The sequence below is a fragment of the Serinus canaria genome, chromosome 9 (assembly GCF_022539315.1).
Source record: "Serinus canaria isolate serCan28SL12 chromosome 9, serCan2020, whole genome shotgun sequence".
Taxonomy (NCBI): Eukaryota; Metazoa; Chordata; class Aves; order Passeriformes; family Fringillidae; genus Serinus; species Serinus canaria.
Genome location: NC_066323.1, coordinates 3,926,086 through 3,949,070, shown reverse-complemented (window position 1 = coordinate 3,949,070; position 22,985 = coordinate 3,926,086). Strand labels below are relative to the sequence as shown.

General features: G+C 41.2%; 2 protein-coding genes across 8 annotated transcripts in view; one reads left to right on the top strand and one right to left on the bottom strand.

The window, feature by feature from the left end:
• The window catches only part of PHC3 (polyhomeotic homolog 3), a 29,134-nt gene extending 16,522 nt beyond the window's left edge, over positions 1-12,612 (top strand). For 4 of the 7 annotated variants that reach the window (XM_050978205.1, XM_030226998.2, XM_030226996.2 and 1 more), the window contains 2 exons: positions 27-258; positions 4,168-12,612. In XM_050978205.1, coding sequence (XP_050834162.1) covers positions 27-258; positions 4,168-4,322 — 387 coding nt within the window. In that variant the 3' untranslated portion in view covers positions 4,323-12,612. Of the gene's footprint in view, positions 1-26; positions 259-466; positions 3,275-4,167 lie in introns of those variants that run through there. The other 3 variants (XM_050978204.1, XM_050978207.1, XM_050978206.1) reach the window with 3 other exon arrangements.
• On the bottom strand, positions 9,126-16,011 carry GPR160 (G protein-coupled receptor 160). The gene is made up of 3 exons (XM_018912753.3): positions 15,747-16,011; positions 15,521-15,656; positions 9,126-14,532 (listed from the first exon to the last, which is right to left on the bottom strand). Exon 3 carries the CDS (start codon positions 14,476-14,478, stop codon positions 13,462-13,464), a length of 1,017 nt encoding a protein of 338 aa, XP_018768298.1. The 5' UTR covers positions 14,479-14,532; positions 15,521-15,656; positions 15,747-16,011; the 3' UTR covers positions 9,126-13,461.
• Between the last annotated feature and the right edge of the window lie 6,974 nt (positions 16,012-22,985).

The window sequence follows — 22,985 nt, the reverse complement described above, 5'->3', positions numbered from 1 at the left end:
AATACTGGAGTTACTACGTTTTCCAGCTTCCAATTACTTATCCATCTGCAGAAGAAGATCTGGCTCCTCATGAAGACGCTGTTCCAACGGCCATGACCACGCGCCTGCGGAGGCAGAGTGAGAGGGAGAGGGAACGGGAGCTTCGGGAGCTGAGGATAAGGAAAATGCCAGAGAGCATCGACCTCTTACCAGTGGTGCAAACTGACCCCTCAGTATGGACTGTCGATGAAGTTTGGGCCTTTATACATTCTCTGCCTGGTATGGAAGGGGCAATAACTTGTTCTGTTGGTTTTAACAATGAAGTTCCTTGCTTTATAGCATCGCAGTGATGAGGAGGTGGTGTGGTAACAGCAGCAGTATTAGCTGGTGATAGAGACTGGAACATGATGTGGTGTGGTAACAGCAGCAGTGTTAGCTGGTGATAGAGACTGGAATGTGATTTGTTTCCTCTTGCTTGTTCCTTCAGCACAAATCCCATGTTGATAGAACTAGTCCCACTTCTGCTGTTGCATCCCAGCTGATGGAGATTAGAGCTGTTCCTTCAGTCTGACTTCTCTCAAGAGGTCAGTAGAGAGATCAGACATGCTTCCTCCCTGTTACACTGCTTTCTTCTCTTCCTTTCTCACTTCCTTCTTCTCTTTCTTCCTTCCTTGCTGCTTATTCAGTAGAAAAAGCAAGAGCAGTGTTCCTTCCCTTGATGCAACTGAAAAGTTTGAAACACCCGTCATGATACAAGTCATTAAAAAAGAATAAGCAAATTTCTGCTATAAAGTTAAAATTTGTTTTGCAGCTTTGCTCAGAGGTCTTCTGCCTAGAAACTCAGCATACTGCTAGTTCAGTTTGTTCTCAGAAAAAATAATATGGTTTTTTCCTTGTTCACAAACCTTTCCTTTAGATCAATATTCACCGTTACCTTTATGTTATCTTCACGTTATGTGACGTTTATCATTTCCTAACTATCATAACCTTTAAAGCTTCACTCCCCACCTTTTCCCAAGGATGCCATTTTATCTGATCAGATCCTGTAACCCCTACAGATAACAAGGCAGATCTCCACAGTAGCAGTCATACCAGAATTTTTGTTGCTTACCCATTTAAACCCAGGCTAGGTTTGTTTCTAGTTTTCTACTTTTTCTGGAATGCTCTACTATTTTTTGTGAATCCCATTAGACTATTAATATGTAAGGAATATATCTTCACTGCTAAGTCATATACACATGCATTATGACAGTCTTTTGTAGTAGATCAGGCAATTGTGAAAGAGATGTTTAAAATTGACCAAAGTCATCCTTGAAGTACTTTCCTTCTGATAGTTGATTGCAATTCAGTAACACTGCTTCTGGGAACCTGCAGTGATGGATGTAGAAACAAGCAAAGCTCCTTAGGTTTGGGATGTGGTCATTCCTGTTTCTTTACTTGAGCTGTGTTATGGAGTGTAGCTCTGTCACTGCTGTTTTCAGTTACTGTTTTTATGGATTCAAGACTCTAGGTAATTCAATAACTAATCCTAGGCTCTCAATAAATGGTAGTTCCTGTGCTAGAATAACTGAAGTGCCACATAAACACAATTCACTTGCAAGTATGAAACCAAAAATTTTATTCTTAAAATGTGGTTTCTGTTTTGAAACCATTACTTTTACAATATTTCACCAGCTGCTGGATCTGGTTTAGTTTTTTGTATTCTATAAACAAGGTGATCTTTGATTTTAAACAAACTTATATTTTATTTGTATGTAATGAAAGTTTATTATAATTACTCGTTCCTCTCCATATGAAGGCCTAGTGTCTCAAATACTTTTTTAAAAAAGAAGTTCAATAGATATTTAAAGTTATATTCACAACCTGCCAGAATTTTTGTTGCTACATTGCTGCATTTGGGTTTTTGGGTAATTTTGGGGTTTATTCTTTTCAGTATATTCTTAAGTGACTGTCTTGAAAAAATATTTTATCATATACTTCCAAGACTGATTAATGCAGGAAATAATACAGATGATTTCCATTATGGCATTTTATATTATATATCTACTTGGTGCAGTCTGTGCAGACCATCTGCCATGCTGTAGGAGATGGTGATTTGTCACTTTTCCATAAACATTAGGAACATCTGTTTTCATTTACAGCTTTCTGCACAGTCTGTAGCTGAAATGAACTTGTGTCATTGTCAGGCTTTTCCTGAGTTCCTCTGGAGCCTTTTGGGGAAGTCAGTGTCCCGGACACTTGCACTGTTTAGCTTCTTCTTCTGGGTGAAGAGACAGAACAACTTAAGCTGAGCAGAATTGTTTTCCTTTCTGTCTTCAGCTGCAAGATAAATGACCTTTCACCTGCTCTCCACCCTTTTCTTTTGGCCAAGTTATTGCACAACAAGCAATTGCAAAAGTCCTTAAGAATATACCCAGATGTGCTTGGATGTGGGAACTGCAATACCTTCAACTTCCATGCTCTACTTTTCCAAAAATTACTTTGATAAAAAGTATTTAAGAAGTTGCACGGAAATTGCTTAAAGGAAAAAAGCTGGCAACAACAACATCCAGTTTCCTCTTTCAGTAGGACCAGTTTTGTTCCTAAATGTAAGAACTTCTCATGATCTCTCAGACTCTTTGTAAATGGTGTGGTCTGACAATCACAATATTCAGGTCTCAAATCAGATGTGCCATGATACCTTTGCCAGAAGTACTCAATACTTGACTTACAGATGTTTTATCTGTTGTCAGCACTTCAATTAGAAAACCTTTATGATGATGCCAGAGCTGATTGTTGCATGAGGTCTGTTTAACAAATCATTAAGAAAAAAAATGTGCTTTATTCTTTGTGAAAAGCTACTTTCTCCAATCTTGAATGTTACAACCTTTACACAGTAATAATCCAAATTAATTCATTTTTGGATGTTGATACTTCCTTCCTCATTTCCTTTCCATTTGCCTTGTACAGATTTGTAAATCCATCAGGAAATTAGGCTATCTCTTCTTTATGGAATTTAAATCTGAACACACAAGAGCAATTAGTTGCTGTCATCTAGATAGAAAAGTTCTCCACAGTAATTTCATATCTCTATAATAGTGTACTTTTAAAAAGGGAAAATGTAAAAATGCCAAAAATAACCTTACTTGAGGAATAATTGACATCAGGAATGGAAGGTGGAGCCCAAATTCAAGTGTGTCTGAAAGGCTCTGAGAGAGATGGAGAGACTGCTGGGTTGAGAACACAAATGTATTAAAAAAACTCCATTAAAAACATGGCTGGGGGAAAGAAGTTTCAAATAAACAACTGACAATGAGTGCTCTCTTGGACGTTGTTAGAAGACGTTTATCCATCTAACAGAACTACCATAGAGCCAGGCATAACTGGCTGATCCTGCTCAGCACAAATCCAGAACATCTTTGGAGGACCCTTTATTTCCACAGTGTTTTTCAGTGGAAAGGGGCCCTCAGTTACTTGGGACAGTCCAACCTATGTAGAGTCTTTTTTTTAATGCTGTGATCTTCAGTAACCTGAGACTGGTACTTCATGTTGAGAAAAGGAGTTTAACTCAGGAAAAAAGATCCAGTTTAAAGTTGCACTTGTGAAGTGAGTTACTGCTGTGTGTAGAATATTCACTCTGATAACTAATGATAAATATCTTCACGAGATGGTTGTGCCAAATCCCATACATCAAAACTTTTTTTCCTTAGCTCAGCGGTGTAACACACAGATGGAATTAACTCCTTTTGGAAATTGTAGCTATTTGGATGTTCTCACTGCACAGAGCAGTATAATATAGTTATTATTTATAGAATTAGATAATAGTATCTTTTTATTGCTGGAAAGAACCCACTTGAATTATGTTCCTGATTGCTATTTCAGTGCTGTTTTCCCAATCTCTTCCAGTGATGAGAGGTTGTTCCTCTTAATGAAATGAAAATTCTGTCTTTGCTGGGACTTGAAATTCCCAATGAGTAATTCTCCAGTAAATACAGTGTAATTAGAGGCTGTAAAAATTATTTTCATATTATTTCAGAATTCCCATCATAATACTGAACTCTTGCATGTAATTTAGGTTCAACAAGCTAAAGGGATGAGCACTGGAAAATGTGTTGCTGAAAAGCGCTGGTGTGGACAAAATCTGGTGTGGACATTGAATCTAAGAATGGACATTTCTAAACCAGTAATCATATTTTTTATTGCCTTTAGGTTGTCAAGATATTGCAGATGAATTTAGAGCACAAGAAATTGATGGACAAGCTCTCCTTTTGTTGAAGGAGGATCACCTTATGAGTGCAATGAATATTAAGCTTGGACCTGCATTGAAAATCTGTGCACGTATCAATTCCTTGAAAGAATCCTAGGAGGTGAACGTGAAGGTTTAAACAACAGTTTCTCAGAGACAGAACCAACAGTAATATGCCAACATCTTCACTGTGGCATGAGTGTTACTGTGATGTTTTGTTAAGTAGGTGGGACTCTCCCCACATAAAGACTTTAAAATGTTCCTTTGATTACACCAGGAGTCCTCTGTAGTTTTCAACAACTAATAAGTTTATAGTAAAGCCTGAGTAATGCTTTGAGTTGAAATTTTTCATGGAAAAACATGAAGTGAAATATGCTGTGATAGGTTAGATATTCCCCAACATGTACTTCCATCTTACGAGTTATGATTAACACCCCAGTCCCCACCCCAGTCTAGACACCATTTAAATTGTGTTGCTGTATTCTGAAAGATTTTTCCACATACAGCAGTGTTTGGACTGAACTAACAGAAGTGTCCACAGGCCCTGTGGAAGCACTAGTACCAGTAAAATGCTATGCATTTAGTTGTGCTCTCTGAGTTTGTTTTAGTCTTGAGCAAATTGTTTGTAAGGGGTAGGTTGGCAGCTGGTTTTCCTCATGTAGGCTTACCCTCATCTCTGCCACTATAGTATTTTCTTGAAGTCTGTAAAATACTATAAACCATGTAGATGTCTCATCAGAATCCTCATGATCAGGCTACTGACACTCCTGCCAGAGGTAACTGAAGCACATGTTACTTTACTCTTTGAATGCTGCTATGCACTATGGGGGCATTAAGTGTTAGATTTGTAGTTTCACATGCTGCTAGTTAAGCTAGACCAGCAGTTCTCAAATGGGGGTTCAGAGTGGACCCTGAGGAAGAGTGTGAGCTCTCAGGGTTCAGGTTCCCAAATGCCTGGGTATGAGGGGCTGAAAACTGCAGCCAGGACCAGCTCATATTGAGACAAGTTGCTTTAGAGACTGGGGGTAGAGAAGGGATAACATAATTCAGATGTTCTTTTTCTTGATACCTCTTCTAACATGTCTTTCCCTGTAGTGCATTCCCATTGCCTCACTGGAAGCTTCCTAGCACCTTTTCCTTGTCCAGTGGCCAGTGTGAGCTGTCCTTGCAGTACTCTGAGGAAGGAGCAGTGAGGCCCCCTCAGATCTTGTTCAGGAGCAGCTGCTGCTGCCACGAGGGTGCCTGGAGCTGCAGGTCAGCGGGAGGAATGCCAACGCTGGCAACTCTGGGAGAATGTCCTGGTTTAGGGCAAATTTGGGAGAAATACCCAGGGGCCCTGCTTTCTCCCTCTGGCAGGAGATTTTGCCTTCGATGCTGCAGACCCAGGTGGTGGGATTTTAGTGTCCCTCTCCACCTTCCCTCTCTCACACTCTGTGGAACAAATACATTTCCTCAGTTACTGATGCTCTTAGAAGCTGCCTGGGCTCTGAGGCAGCAGCACCTTCTTGGCCTTTGCTTCCCCACCACCTGTGCACGGTTGTTCATGGATGTATTTTGTCCTTCTGTTCCCTCCCTTTTGCAGCTCCACTCCCCTTATATACAGACCTGGATCCTTAAGCTCTTTTTTAGGGAAAGAAGGGTACGTGTGCTGATAGTCATTGTGTATATTTGAATTAAATATGTGTATGTGTCTGCAAATAATGTATTTTTTTGTATTTTATGCAAATTAATGCATAATATATGATTGTGTAGGGAGGTATTCAGGGGGCTGTACAGTATTCCTGAAGAGAAGAGGAACTGACCTAAAGTTTGAGAACTGCTGCCCTAGATCAAAAGGAGTCAATGCACATACACTGGCTAAAAGGCAGGTTTGTGACAGACAGATTAATATGTATATTATTTAACTCATGACCTTAAAGAGTAAATTTTAATTACAGAAAAATCTGTGCTTCATTTTCCTTTAATTAGACTATTGCTTTGTTTCCACTAACAGTCTTTCTGCCATTGCCTTCTGGAGATCAACATTAGAATCATTGTTCTTAATTACAACTGTTTGAGCTTGCTAATAGCAGATGTTATTAATGTTTTTATTAACCACTGAAGCTGCAAGTTAGGACAACACATTGCAGTTGCGCGCTGGTATGTGGTGAGAGCCCTTACCCAAATGGCACCAAAGCTTTAGAGGATGAATTGATGCCTGGGTTTATTTTGGAGGGAAGTTGCTAAGCACTTTCTAATTATTTTTTTTTTCTATTTTTGGTTACTGTTGTAAAATAAACTTCTTAGTTGAAGTTCCAATGTTTGCTAATGTTCATTTGAAAGACATTCAAATGATGGAGACAGTGGGTTCCCATTTGTAGCATTTCTGTAAGATACACAGTGTAGCATATCTGTAACATATGTTCTAAAGGATATGTTCTGTTTTGATGAGCTAACTGAAAACTAAAGATATCTTAGATATTTATCCTTTGGCTTTTGTCTTAAAGTTTTATTATTTTTCTACAGAAATCTCACTGGCTAATTTTTAATCTGTCTTCTGATTGTACTGTTCTTAGGCAATGTAAAAAGTAGGGATACATAAATGTGGTTTGATAATGGCTTAAGGTGTACTAGAAAATGTGGAGTTAGGGGTCTTGTTTAGACCTGTAGTTAATCAGTGTTACATGCATGAGAATTTCATGGCTGCTTTAATTTTGCTTTGTTAGACAGCTTTCAGGAGAGCTTCTCCAGCTAGTGTTTGTGTCCAGCTCAGCCAGAATCACTGCCAGGTGCCAGGAGCTCAGAGCAGACCCCAGTCAGGCACATCTGGTATGTAACATTCCCTGTGGGTTTGGGAGAGCCACAGATAATAAGTTATGCTTTAAATATTCATAAGTGCAACAGCTTAGAATGTGGGCCTTATGCATATTGAAAGTTTTTTTTCCCCTTCAGTGATTTTGGCAATTAACTGGAACTTAAAAGCAGACATAGCTATACCATCCTCTACTGATAGAAGTGCACTTGTACAGGAGTGTGTGCCAGTGTAGCTGTGTCAATAAAATCACTTTTTGTAAAAAAATCACACTTGTATGTGAAAGTAGGCTGGAAAATTTCCAAGTGCAACTGAAGTCTGCTTGGGAAGCTTATGAATTTTCTCCAAAAAGCAATATAATACTTAGAGTAATAGTCCTCCAGAACTGTTTTATGTACTGTCCACTTGCTGTTCAGATAGGTGAGGCTTTCCCAGGCTTATACTACCATTTCCCATGGCTTTCCCACGTGTTAGTACCCTGTACCCTCTTGCAAAAGAAGAAGTATTAAAGATTTGAATTGTATTTTAACACTTGTTCCCACTGGATATTCTACAAGAAATCTTTTTTATTCTCTTTATTTCCTGGGATTTTGCTTTTTATATTCAGACTTCTGGTGTTGCAGGCTACCCCTCACAGTAATGTTTGCAGTATTTCAGCTTCTGTAGGAATAGGTCAGAAGGGAGATACATTCCATGGCTTTTTCCCTTCCTTTTTGTCCACCACTCTCCATCCTACCTACTCCTTAATGCAAACTGCAGCATTAGTTCAGGGCAAGGCCCTTTTGCAGAGCACTGGGCTGAAGGTATCTGTCAAGATTTCATCCAATAGAATAGAACTTGTCTCAGCTTCAGGGCTTGTTTGGGGTTTTAAAGAATTGCACATGAATGATCAAAAGGGGTGTGCAGCCTTCCCTGATCCATCTGGCTTGTATCAGCATCCCTGCTTTGCAGCAGGAGCAGGGCACTCCCCTGAGGAAGCTTGGCTGCCTCCACTGACTTAAAGTGCCAGTTGTTTTGGCTAACCATGGAGTGTCTGAAGAGGGTCTTAAACAGGCTGCATTGTAAATCCATTCTTTACCCATTAACCCATCATCTTTTTTCCAGAAATGAAGTTCTTGATGGAGGGTAAAGCCTTTGCTAGATTTTTGTCAATGAGACATTTCAAATACAAGATTTAAGTCCTGCAAGCATCCATTTCCCCATTTTTTTCCTGTGAAAGCAGGTATTTACCCCCTGACTTCCACCTGTGCTTTGTCCAAAAAGCAATCCAGCCTTTTGGATAGAACAGATTGAATTCATTTGTAACTGCAGATATGGCAGGAAGAGGAAAGGATTAAAGGGTAAAACCAACTGTTTGGGCAGATCTGCGATAGTTTTTGCATTATTTCTTGAAGTGGAAGGAAATATTCAGGTACAAAACCACTGAGGTGTAATCTGAATGGAAGTTCACTGTGAGACTGGGCTGGGTGTGGTGTGTCACTGCCTGGCATGGCAGCTACAACTAATGCCAGTTTCAGATGGATATTGTCATTCTAACATCACAATATCCATGCAGAAACTTCCACCTCAAGAGCTCGACAGATTTCTTGCACAGTGACAAATCTACAGCTCTGAGTGATCAGAGAATGCAGTGACAGTTGTGTTGAGTCCTGGTTTTGCAATTAATTAGACATCCCCATAATTTATGACATGAGTAGTTCTGATTGTTCTAGACTGAGACTGCTCATATTAAAACTCAGCATGTATAAAAGCTTGCAGGGTTATTTTATCACCAGTTTTGTATAGAGATATCCTGTTAGCATATACTTAGAAATATATTTGTCATCATTAACCAGGTATTTCCTCGTTGATTGTTCTAGGCTGCAGATAATGACTGTGCAAAACAATCAATGTAGGGTAGTTTTTAAATATGCACCTGAATTAGTTTATTAGAGATGGAGAGAAGCTGATATTTTAGAGTATTTTGTTTTAAATACCCTGTTCCTATTCAATGCTGAGTTGAACAGGTATGAGCAGAGCTATCAATGAATAATTTCAGTGTAAAGTGTTAATTGCTCATAGTGAATTAATTTTCAAGTCACTCTTGCATAGTGAGCTGTAGTTTCAGACAGGAAATGCTGTAAGAAGAAAGAAATTTTAAATTCATTTAATGCTTAGTTCATTTAAGATGAGCCTAAAATAAATTAATTTTAAAAGAATTTGCCTTCAGTCATGAGAGGTTATTTAGACCTGAAAGGTTCTATGTAGTTACATACCTGGATGGCTTTGCAAATAGTGACATTTGAAAAAGAGACAGTAGTGATGCTCCAGTGCCAGCCCAGTGTGGGCTTTTCAGGAAGCTGTCCCTGGTCTGAGCTGATGGAGTCCGGGACATAGACTGAGCACCAAGGCAGTGAGCACACAGTACCCTAATCCATGAGCATCAGCCTGGTTTGTTTTTACCATCTTCATCTCTTGGGAAATCTGATATTTCCTTCCCCACTTCTGAAAGGGGCATTTTGCTCTCTTGGATGTCAGCTCTGGAGGCTGGGGAGTTTTGGGTCCTGCCTTATCCCCTGTCTCTCAAGGTCATTACTTCCACATGTGCTCCAGGCCCCATCCTAAGCTGCTGTGTAGGTTTGTGTAACCCCTGCATTAAAGCACACACCTGCTCATTCACTTGAAAGTTGCATAGTATTTTCTAATCTCTTTACAGCAAAGTGGAATTGAAAAGGCAAAGTTCAGAGATATGAATATGCTGGTAATTGCAGGTATGGAGTAAGCTCATAGTCCAGCTTTTGTAGCCATGGATTTAACTTTTCTGACGCACAGTTCTGGGAGCCAGTGTAATGAACAGATTTCAAGTTAAAATTTTTTACATTTCCAGCAGGTATTCCTGTTAAATTATTCAAATGACTCTGTAGAGCTAGAAAAACAAGATTTTAAAAGATTTTTTTCCATCTAGAAGTAATTGTAACTTGAGCACAATTGTGCATTCATAGAATTCTGATCATAAACACTGTTTAAGTGCAATACATAACACTGAAGGAGCATTCTAATTGTGTTTATGAAGCACTGCTTGGGTACATGGGGTTGTTGACAGGCTTGTGGTGTTGTTGCTAGGTAATAATCAGGGTATCTGTGCTGATTATGGGATTAGGCTTGAAGCACAAAAGTCTTTGATTCATGAGGTAGATCTGCTTCGTGAGTGAAGCCTGGGCACCCTGTGGAAGGCTTGTGGTGTCCTCCACTACCCAGCCAGGATGCTTCCATCCAAAAGCAAATTTGCTTTTTGCAAATTCAGTTTTGGAAAGAACAATGAGGGATTCTGCACACCCAACTTCCTTTCCAAGTAGTCCTTGTGTTATAGAATAAACAAGTCAGTACTAACCAGGAAAGATGTGTGTAAAGATGAAGGGTTTTATCACTGAGTGCCAAATACTCTGTTCGGAGTTGAAAACACATAGAATATCTCATTAAAATCAGTGTTGGTTTGTAAGAGGTTCTTTAAATGGAAAAAGTACAGAAGTCTCCCATAAATGTTTAACACTCTAGCTGCTGTTAGCATTAATATCAATACTGTAAGGTATTTGAATGGTGTAAAGCCATTAGTTGCTGGCACAGCACAGGTGATGTACAGAGGAGATGTAGCAGTGGTTATCTTTAATTTAAGATATTTCCACCTTCCTGGCACAGCTGTCCTCTCTGGTAGTGAAACTGTCACCCTGTTCTAGAGAGGGATGGTCCAGGCACCAGTGTTGGGACTGCCCAGAAGCACCAGGTTAAAAAAAAATGCAGAGGAAAAGACAAATTGCTAGGAAGGCAGTAGGATGGAGATCACTGCACAGCTGGTGAATCCCTCCATGAATGCCAAGGATAAAATTGGGCTTGCAGAGAGGGTTGCCATTAATATATAACCCCATTAATTTAAAACAGTCCCATGGCAGGCTCTGGCACCATGGTTGGATGTTGCTGGAGACCTGCCATGCCACTGTTGCCTCCTCAATGGAGGTGACAGCCTAAAAGTTGATGCTCTTTGGCACATTTCCACAAAAAGCAAGAAAGAATAAATTTGACAAGTAATACAGTTAGTAACATCAATCCATTAATATTTGCTTTGGCTGCATGTTGTGTGTTCCATGTAAAAAATGTTAAAAACTTCAAGTGGCTTTAGGAGCACTGCAGCAGCTACAGGAATTCTGGCACGTTAGGGCAGATGGGGTTGTGTAAACTTTAATTAGGCCTTGGGAAGCTGAACCAGACTGATAAATAAAACATGTCAGCAGCCTCACCCAACTGGTTGCAGTTCCAGTTCTGTGCATGTTAGTGATTCAGAAGGGTGAGACTTACCATGCAAAACACACCTGAAATGAACTTGAAAATAGCTTTTCCTTTATCTGGTGTTGGATGAACTTTAAAAGAGGAATTTCCCCCTGCCTGCTGAGTCTGTAGGAATTAGTTATTTCATGATTCTGAAATGCCTGGTGCATTCCTATAGTTGATGTATTTGCTGATTTTTAAATGGAATTAGGTTTTGTAAATATTTTTTCAGCCCCATTTCAGTGGGTGTCCAGTTTCTATAAAACCTGAAGAAATGCTGTGTCAAACCCTTGTGTTTAGCCATGGTTTATCCTATAGCATCTCCAGCACTAACTAACAGCAATTACAGTTTGAGGGAGCAGGGAGAGATTGCTTAGGGTTATTTTTCCAGTTAACATTGCATGTCTTTTCCTACTTTTAAAATGGAAATAGAATTTACTCCGAGTACATTTTCCAGCATAAAAAAAGAAATAATTTGTGGTGCCAAACACTTCAAACTATATTGCTAAGCATTGCCTCCTCTTATTGCACTAGTTTTAAAATTCAGTTTTCAATCATTTACTGTCCTTTTGATGGCCTTTTAACCAGGTTTTCCCCCAAAACCATTTTCTACTGCTGAAAAATGCTTGTCCCCTTTTGATTACATCACAGAAACCTCAAAGAAATTTACCACAGATTGTGGGTGAAAGAAGCACTATGTGGGGTGAAGTAATAAATCAAAATAAGCAGATTTGGTATGTTTCAGAAATCAAAGATTAATTTATGATCAAGATGTTATTGTGTATTCTTATGGAGTGAAATACTGGAATATTCTTTTATAAGAAAATCTAACCCATGTAGTATTAAATTCTGCAATGAAATCTATCTCTATAATTGATATATAATTAAATAAATTATTATCCAAAATTTAAATTTTACAGTTGAAGAGCACACAATGAGCTATGTAAAAGTATGATCTTCACTTTGTGAATCATTTTTTAAGAAGCACTTTCCTATTACCAACTAGCATGTGAATGAATTTTAGATTCTCTCATTTATGATCTGTAAAAGTGACATTTCTTCAATCTGTTAATGGGTGAATCCATCCTACAAATGCTGAAACAAAGCACCTTATACTATGCTGCTTAAACTTGCTTGTAATTGCACCTTTTGTTATCTTCAGAGTTTTCTTAATGAGTATTCTTGTGTGAAATCATTGTTCCCTGTGGGTCTGGGGGACAGGTAAGCAACCTACAGCATCATTTACTTAGTTTCTCTTTCAATACAACATTGTATTGTGAGTTTAGTGCTTCAGAAATAAATGCTAATTTCATTTGTCTGCTTTGGTTGTGTATAATTTATTTATCTTATACAAAAGCAAATCAAGTCTGGTAAAACTCTTAAGAATTTGAAAATTGAGAGTATTTTTGCTAGAAGCCTGACTAATTCTTCCCTGCTGAAGTAGTCCCACTTCATATTTAACTATTTTAAAGTAATTTTGGCTTCAAAATAAGCTATTTTTAAATTTGAAACATTTTTTAACCTTGGGCATGCATTTATGTATACCAGCTAACCTTGATGTTTGTTGTTTTAATTATTTAATTATTAATATGTTCTTGTACCTTAGAGGAGCAGCAGGAAAGAAACAATGAAGCAGCACCTCTCCTGTGGCTGTGGAAGTTGCACATCTTGCACTGGTTTTGTACTATAAAAATTTCTATTCCTGTAGGAGTTGTAACTTTAAATAAAACAAGTTATTTCTTGTTAAACAGACAGCAACCCTTACCTTCCATCAAGCTGACAAAAATCCACATTTTAACAACAAAATACACTTCAAAAAGTCATTTGAACCTTAGGTGAGTATCTGTATGTAACTCCAGCCTTCCAGACATTATTGCATTTTGTACTGTAAAACCTGAGATAATTCCCCTTATAGGAAGTGTAGAATTTTAGTCAGAAAAATGACTGAAAACTTGTCCTATATAAGCAATGTTTTTTTAAACATGTAATTTTAAGTTGAATTCCCTGGCCTGGCAGTGCTTGCAGTGCAATATTCACTGAAGTACTGCTGGACACTGGACTTGTTTCTATGGAGTGAAGCTCTGGAGATGTTGCCTTGTGTTTGTAAGGACCTGGCCACCCAACATCAGAGTTCTGCTTCTTTGCAGCCCTTTCAGTCGGCAGCTCATTAACAGATGACAATTACTGTGCCTGGCTTATCAGCTGGCTTTGTGCTTTCATTGTTGAACGGCATAAAGCAGAATTTCCAGCTGACAAAGGGGTCTGTGCACCACCCCTCCTCTGTCAGCTCCACATCATGGCACCGGCACCAGTAGGCTGCTGCCAGGAGAAAGCTGTTGATAAAGCACAGCCAGGGCACGTTCATCGCCACATAGGCTGGGATCTGCACACCCAGGAGCAGAACCACCACCTGGAGAACAACAAGCGGTGCCCAAGTGCCAAGGAAACACAGGAGGAGCCTGCTCAGGAGCTGCCACTTAAAGCAAGCGTTGTTGTTAGGCACGTAGGGGAACATCAGCACAGGCTGGCTGGAAAAGGAGAGGAGCCTGGCAGACAGCAGCATGGTTGTCACCTCCTTCCAGCGAGCCAGGAGCGCTGTGCCCAGCAGCAGCACCATGGCCCACGACACCGAGGAGCTCTGCTGGCTGCCAGAGAGAGGGCACTGGGAAGGGGAAACACTGTTCTGCATCTGCAGCTCTTCAGAGACAGCAGGAACTTGGAGAGTGCAAAAAAACCCAGAAATCCATATAACCACAACGGCAAATGCATAAAGTAACTTCCGACCTCTTGTAGGGAACTGGGATGTTTGGGAGACAGTGGTGTAATAATCCAGAGCAGCCACCAGGTACACTGGGAAAGGCACAATGCCGTAGGTCAGAGAGGCGATCTGGGTGAAGAGGCAGATGTGGTACTCCGTGAATCGCACGCCCCAGAGCGCAAAGTCCTCAAAACAGAAAATGAAACACATGCTCAGCAGCAGTGTGAAATCGAGAAGTGCCACTGAAACGCAGAAGTATCCCATAAAACTGACTTTCGCAGGTCTTGCCCTCATTTGCAACATGAAGAAATCAAGGAAGACTTTTCCAAGCATAATCAGGACCAGCATGTAGCTGATTTCAAGACGTTGGCTGGTGTGGGTGCAGTGGTACTGACCAGAACCATTTTCACAGGGTCTGGCAGCCATCTTCCAGAGGTGAAAACAGCAAAAATAAATGTCACAGGGCACAGTGCTTCATCTCTGAAAAGGAAAAAAAAAAATTCTAGAAATTTATTTCTGTGTAGCTCTACCAATTAGTTCCATCATAGCAACTACCCAGTTTGTCTGAATTTTTCAGGCCCCTTAATGAAGAGTAAAGAGCTTCACTAACTCAGCATTAAATTATCAACAACTGCCTAAATTTTGTTTCTTTGAATTAGATTCTTGAGAGTTAAAAGGTCAACATAATTTACTTTTCTAGCTAATGACCCAAGGAAAGGTTTAGGAAAAAAGGCTGACTATGTTCCTTTCCTTTAAAAGGCATGGAGAGGTCTTTCTGTCCAGCCGGCCAGAGGGATGGAGGTTTCAGAACTCCTGCATATTCTGAAAAAATTACAGGACAGAAATCGTACAAGACTCTGCTGGAGATGCTGCAGCACAGCCTCACAGTTCATTATGCCCATAGAATCTGTAGGAAATCAAGACTGCAGAAATATCTTGAAAGCAGAAAAAGCATCAAGCATCACCTCCTTTTTTGGTGGAAAAATCCTGGAACACGGAGGCAGTCCAAAGCACAAGGGCTTCAGTAGTGAATTGGACTTTTTTGTTCATCTCAAAGTACTACAATGACAGAGACCTCAGAACAGCTGGTTTTCCCTTCAGACTTGCACAAGTTTCTTTATGATAACTCTTTTCCAAATATTAATTCTAAGGAAAATGAACATAGGGTGGCTCTGTGTATGTCAGGAAGACAGCATGGACAGAATTATCTGATTTCTTATCTCCTTCCTTAAAGGAGCAGGGTGGTGTCTGTGATCCCAGTGAAAGCAAAGAAGAGTTGAGGAGCCAAGGCAGCTGTAAAAAGGAACTGACTCTTAGGCTCTGTGTTAACAGTGAATCGTTTCCATTTAAGCAGACACCTTGTGTTAGTGAACGTTTGAGTTCGTGTGTCCTGAGAGCAGTTAGAGCAACTACAAGTCCTTGGCAGCACGACCTGAGAAGCATCCATGGAGTTTGTTTACAAGCCTACCTGGGCTGGCCGCTTCACTCTTCATCTGCACAAGTGCATCCCCTGGAACCTGATCTGTCTTTACAGTTCGGCCTAATTCCGGTGTTTTATCTTCATGTGCTGGATGCTGCACTCGGGCACGCAGAGAGAAGGGAGCCTGCATGCAAACAGAGTCCCGTTCAGTAAGATAATAATTAATACTACTACTACTACTAATAATAATAATAATAATTTAAGGCGGAATCACCTGTCCTGGGCCGTGCGGGCACAGCCCCCATCCTGCGCGCAGGGGACCCCGTGGCTGCCGGTGCCTCCCGCTCCTCGTCCCGATCGCTCTCGGCGGGGCTCCGCCGCTGCCCCCGGCCCTCCCGCCGGGTTCCTGCTCCTCTCCAGAGCCGGAGGGAGGGAGGCGGCCCGGGGGGCTCCGAGGGGACGCCCCGGCTGTCCCCGCCCGGCCCCGGCACCCACCTGCGGCCGCCGCTCTGCGCTCCCGCCCGCCGGGGCCGCCACCTCCGCCCGCCCCAGCGCGGGGACCGGGCGGGACCGGGCGGGACCTGGCGGGCGGGGAGCGGCGGTGCGAGCTCGTATCGAGGGGAACAGGGCACAACACAGGTAACATATAGCATATATGACACATATAGCACACGTAACAGAGCATATATAACGTGTAACAGCTATTAAGAAAACATATAACACACACGACACATAACATATAACACATATGACACATAACGTATAGCACACATAAACACATATAACACACAGCACGTGTAACACATAGCATTTAGCACACATAAATAACACATATAACACACAGTACATATAACACAAAATAACTGCCCTGGGGAGCAGATTCTGTGAGTTGTTTGATCCCCTAGCCATGGGAGGTGAAGCAGCCTCATGGTGCCCCAGTGCTGAGAGCAGCACAGTGGGATGCCCAGATCCTTATAAAAGTGGCAAATAAATATTTTGGCTTCTAAATATGCGATGTGTGTGGGGAGAAAAGGTGATGGTGGGGCATGAAGATGCTTCAGCAGGAGCCCTTGGGTACCCCAGCAAGGCAGGGAACACAGGATGCTCCCTCTGGGAAGCCCTGTGCCCACATGGTGGGTATTGTTTGATGTAGCTGTGTGTATAAAAGAATCAAGTGGCTGGCAGGACTTCTGAAAGCAACTAACTCTCTAGAATTAAATTCAGATGTAAGCTGTGATTTTTTTTCCCCCTATATTTTTTCTTGCCCTTCTCCTCTCCCCTTCCATGTTTCATCTTAAGGTTTAAAGAACTTGAGGGGGAAAAAAGTTCTGCAGTTTGTTAGGTTTGGGGCTTTTTATGGAAAAACAAGATGATCAGTACTCTGTAAAACCTGATGGCTTAAAGTAATCTTCAGCAGCATTCATGCTGACCATAGTTATTTATCCACACAGTGTTTATTAGGACTGTTGCACAAATTGGAGTACAATAAGAAAATGTTTACACCTGACAGAGATATTGCAACTTCTGAGCACCCAGTCCACCCACAAGTATCTGAATACTGATGCTTTCATAGTTGTTTTCTTCTTAGTTCTAACCCAGGGCAAAGCAATGAAAGTGATTTTCCCAGCGGGAGCAAATGAACTGTTTGGATGTCTGGGTTTGTTTCTGTTCATGTCTCTCTTTCTGACTGCAGAAACTGCTGCACAGGCCTGTGTGAGGAGATGCCTGGGTGTGGGGAAGAAGGAGCCAGGAGGGGACAGGGACAGTTTAGAAATTTTTTTGCTGATAAAAATTCTAATGAGTGTGTGACCTCAAGATTGTGTCAGCTCTGTGCTCAGTGAACCTTCTGGGGGAGTTCCTCAGTGGGGCCCACAGAGCACAGTTCTGCCCACATTTCATCCCCTTTTTCTGTTGTCTACTTCTTAGCTTCCCTTTTTCCCTCCATCACCTTGTGCTTGTTAGAAAGTTTGCTTTTAACTCACTGATTGTGAGTCTTGTTTCCTGCTCCTGAGTGCTGTATCACATCTTCCATCCCAGAGAAATGATGGTACGAGATGGGATATCCTGGAAATCAAATACAGGGCTTGGTGCTGGCAGGTCCCTGCTAAGTCAGGAGCTGCTCACTCCGTGCTGGATAAGGGCTGCCTCTTCCTTCACAGGAAAACATGCAGGTACGTGACAAGAACCATGTGCTAAGTAATGTCTTGAGCCCATCCTGCTTGGTTAAAGAGGCTGCATTTATCTCTATGAGCAGCAATAGAAAGCTTTAAGAAATTATATTTGCATGGAGGCAGCTGTGTGTAAAACAAGACAGAAAGTTCCTCCTTGAGGAGAGGGGTACATGAAATAATACAGAGAATCTCTTCTGAAAGGTGTTTGCGTGTTAAAAGCTCATGCTGTGGTTCCGTGTTGTCTAAGATATTTGCATAGAGTCTTCTTTCTTCAGGGCAGTTTCCTGCTGCTGGTTGCTCATATTTTGGGTTCTTTTGTTCAACTCAATGGAAAGGAACTTTCCTGTTTCCTGCTGGTCCTTTCCTTAGGGGAAGGGAACAAGAAAAGAGATAATATCTAATTTCAAATCTAACAATAACTTTCAGATAGAAGCAGTGACTGAACAAACTGTCCTCACTGAGCAGATGTTGGGCTCTGTCCTGTCCTCCCTGCTGGGCTGGAGCTCAGCACTGCAGCCCCATGGGTCACTGCAGCCTCTGAAGTGTCTGAGGAAGAGCAGTAGGGACCAGCAGAGTCCCTGCATGTTGCTGCTGCCTGAATCAGGCCAGGAGGTTTCCTTCAGACAGGGGCAGGTGCAAGTAATGAATACAACTCCTTTACAAGGAGGTGTGGGCTGTGCTTCCTGTGCAGTTAGAGCTCAGTCTTTACATTCCCCCTGCTCTTCCTGTTTGAGATGTGCTGGGCTTTAGAAGTTCATTGCCACCAGTCCCTTTATTGTGTTGAGCAGAGGAGTAAATTTAAACCTCACCTCTGTGCATTTCAAGCAATTTATGTTGGCATCTTGGACACCTCAAGCCCTGTGGGCAAAGACAGGGAGATAAATGCATCTTTATGCATTTTGGTGTCACGTGTGGGGAAAGCTGCACCCTGTGAACTCCTGCAGAGATGATGATGATGAACATTCTCACTCCCATCCCAGGAGGATGGCCCCACAGCCAGGGGCAGTGGACCACTGGGATGTCCCTATGGAATGCTCTCTGGAGCACATTTGTCTGTGGGGTGAGTGCCAGCCTGCCAGCCTTGCCTGCATGCTCCCCTTTTCCCTGGCTGTGCCTTTAACTGGGTGTAGCCCAGCTGAGCCTGTTTAATGCCCTGGTAGGGTTTGTGCCTTGTCAGCACTGGATTAGCAAGCCGAGTTTTGCAATGGCCAGTGGCTATGGGGCTCAGAGACAGAGTTTATGAAGATTTTATAATTTTAATAGAATATTTAACTAATAGAATATGTAACCAGTAAACTATTTTACCAACTTTATTTTTAACAAACTTTACTTTTAAAGAAAAAATGCTTTACTGATGTCCCATTTGCAAGATGTTTTATTTTTCAAGAACCTTTTAAAAGAACAGACAGTATGTAGTGGATCTTCATTGGATCACTTGAAGTGCTCATTTTAAAAGTAACAAGTTTGTTCTTAGGAAGATCTTGTTGAGGAACAAGAAACACATTTCCATAGTAATTTTAATTTGAAGTATTTTTAAAAATAGAATTCTAATTCTGCTTATTCAGAGAAAATCCAGAAAATGCTGTGCAGAGCTGGTGTCAGCCCTGCTGGATTTTCAGGAGTGGTGTTTCCTTGGTTTGTGTCCCTGCTGTGTGCTGTCACTGCACAAGTGTCACCTTTCCTGCTGCTCACGATGTCACTGCAGTGTTGGTGGGTTTTTGTCTTTGACACAAATGTTTTTTCAAGGAACTGGAAAAAAGATGGTAAAAGCAAGGCCCCAAAAACTCCATTGCATGGACCAGTAATTTAAAAAACCCAATTTGTGGTTTACTGGTCACTGTAACACAAAACTAAAATTAAGACTGAAGCAAATGTGGATTGCAGGGTGTGATCAAACTCTCTTAGTGTTGCTCACAAACACCAAAGCAGAGCTAAAAATCTTTTGTAACCTTTTAGTATATTAGTAGTACTTCTTGGTAGACTTCAATTTAAAGCAAATTCTGTTGTGGCACTTTCATTTAAAAAGCAGCTAAAAGGAGGGGAGATGTAATTTCAATCTCACCTTTAGTGTGAAGAATTCAAAACTCCATCTTCTGACTCCCTACAAACAGCCTAATTACTGCTTGAACGCTCACAGATGAGAAAGAGAAAATAAGAATTTACTGTGAAGGCCAGTGAGAGTCACCTGGGGCTCTGCTCTGTGTTTTTATTGATTAGCAAAGATAAACTGTCAGTTTCTCCCTCCTAAGCACTTCCATCCCTCACTAGATCCAGGCTCCAGGGGACTTCCAGGGATCACAAGCTGAGCCTTTTCTGTGTTTGCCTGTTGTACATGATGAGGATTAATGGTTGTTACCACCTGCAGAAAATCTTTGATCTTTATCTAAAGCAGGATCAGTGTTTACCCAGGACTGTTCCCTCCTTACTTCAACTTGCACTGAAACCGTTTGCACAGTGCTGTTGCTAACTCTAAAGTAATTCATCTCTCAGAAGTCTTTTATTACAAAACATTTTTTTTTCTGTGATCATTATTTTCCCATACAAAAAAAACCCACAAAAACAAAAAACAAACAAACAAAAAAAAAAACAAACCCCAAAAAAACCCAAAAAAAACCATGGCAAAGCAAATGTCTCTGTGTCAGCCAGGCAGTAATGGACTCTTTGTGGACACTATCAGGAAATGTGCCTTTTGTTTTCCCGCACCTGTTGCTGAATTACAAATAAAATAATCCAATGCTTTATTAAATAAAATGAGAAGCCCTAATGAAATTGTACCAGCCATTACCAGGAAGTGTATTGAAAACATTCAGCAGCTGCTTCAGTCTCAGTTCACTTACACTGACAGGATTGTTTCCCCTTTCCCTTGTGTGAGAAGGGCTCTGAGTGAGAAGGGCACAGTGCCTTGGACCACCTCACACCACCCTGCTCTCTCTCCCTGGGGAGGATTTGGTCAGAGTCAGTAATAAACGATGCTCAATAATTAAGTACCTTGGACTTGTAGAAGTTTGTTAGAAACCAGCATCTGAGTGTTTTGCAAACATCACCTTGTCCTGAAAGTAATTAAACAGCTAAAAATCTCCTCTGGTTCTGATTCTATAGGGAGGGGTTGATCAGAAAGGTTGAGAATCAAATCAGTGAGTCCTTCTCATTAGACAAAATACCTCAGCAGCCTGAGGAACGCCCTGGAGTGGGCTGGGGGTCAGCCTGGCTGCAGAGTTAAATGTCACCAACTCCTTCACTAAAGGTCTCCAAGAGGATTGATCTGTTTCTGCTGTATTTAAAAGTCAACACATCTATCACAGCAGTGCTGGTGAGTAGGTGGAGACTCTTTCCCAGGACAGACTGTAATTCCTAACAAGAGCTAAAAGGTGAGTCCAGCACTATTGTCTGTGCTAAGCCTTGCATGAAAACCACTGCAAAGTTGCATCTCATCTGCTTTGGATCTTGGGAAATCTTTGATACGACTTATACAGAGAGTGTAACAAAGAATGGTGTTCAAACATGCACGATTCAAGGTTTGGTTTTAAAAATGTTTCAGAAGTAGCTGGATGAAATGTCAGCCAGGGAGTAAGGGATACAGCCCTCCCTTCCCACTGCAGCTGGGAAAGGAATAGCTGGGAAAGGGTAGAGGGAGCAGAGGGAGGACATGCAGGTCCTGAGCACTGAGTGTGAGCAGGAAATTAGGAAATTATCTCCAGAATCTGTCTCCTGCTCTGGTTTTGTGGTGGCTCAGATTTGTGGATCTACTCTGAATTTATCCCAGTACAACTCCTTGAAGATTCTAGACTCGAATATAAGGCAAACACAACCTTTCTAGAACTCAAGAAAATCATACATCTAGAACTTCCCTGTTGGAAGATTTGAGCTAAGTCAGGATAAGGCAAATTTTGGGGATGTGAGGGAGGGGAAGGATTGGTCCCTGTTTCAAACACCTGGGCTGTGTCATCTACAGTCTGGCCTATCAGGACCAAGAGCTCACTGAGGTGTCCCAGAACCTAAAAGGCGTCTTTGTCCTCACCATTGTCTCTCCAGGGAGGGAAACAGGTATGAACATAGTGACACTTTTTCCACAGCTCTATTTTTTCCAGGTGTATTTTATTTTGCAAATTGCTTGTGTTTGGAGTGGGATATAGAAATTTTGGCAAGGAGGTGGCCAGCTCAGCAGCTGCCTGAGGGAGGCACAGGAGAGGAAGTGGGATTGTTCTTTAAACTGAGCTGACTTGAACTGATTCTGCCAACAGGTCCAGGAGGGATTCTGGCAGGGCTTCCAACTTCTACCAGTCAATCACCTGCAGCTGGAAGAGGATGTTTTCCTGTTGCCCAGGGCTTTTTATGCCAGCTGTGAGGCTGCAACATTGCTTTGCTGTTCCTGTTACCCTGTTAGTAGAGAATTATATCCTCAGAGGAGCTGCAGAGAGCCCTGGCAAGGCCTTGAGGACTCAGTGCCACAGTGAGAACTGCTAGGGATTGCAGGAAGGAACATAAAAGCTAAGCCTGGCAGGTGTTTTCCATTTCTCCAGTTCATTTTACATTGTCTTCATTTAGCGTTTACATGGGGCAGATGCTTCTGCCACCTCTCCTGAGTCCTGGGAGAGTGTAATGAGAGCAAACTGAGGAACTGAGACATTCTCCAGTTCTCTTTATCTGCCCTTCTTCCTGCAGTATGATTCTCAGAAAGCTTCAGCCAGTGTTATTCCAAACAGAAGAAGGCCTAAATGAACTCTATCTATCTATCTATCTATCTATCTATCTATCTATCTATCTATCTATCTATCTATCTATCTATCTATCTATCTATCTATCTATCTATCTATCTATCTATCTCTCTATCTATTTTTTATATAAAACACCAGAAAAATCTGCTGCATGATCCACAGTAGGGGAACAGAAATGCTTCCCCTGATCTGCTGCTATGAACAAACTTTACTGTTTGAGAATTGTTTATCATCTCCCCACTACTGTAACTTTTCCACTGATAGAAAAATAAGCAAGTTCATCAAATAGTAATTTTTGCTTGTTTCTTAATTGCTAGAGAAAGATCTGCTGTTTAAGCACCAGAACCCAGCAGGTGAGCTGAGGTTGCTGTATCTGTACCAGAGCAGAGCACACTTGAGTGTAACATCTCTACTAAATACTGATCTGCATTAATACTCATTTGGGTTTTACCAGTAATTATTTAGTTTAAAAGACTATATAGGAGTAATCATATCCTCTTGCAAAGAAAAAAACCCAGAAAATTACACTGGGAGAAATATCAGTAAGACCACTATAAAATTTATTGCAGGAAGAACATTTTAGTAGTGTAGTTATTTGAGTAATTTTTCACTAAATATATGTTAATT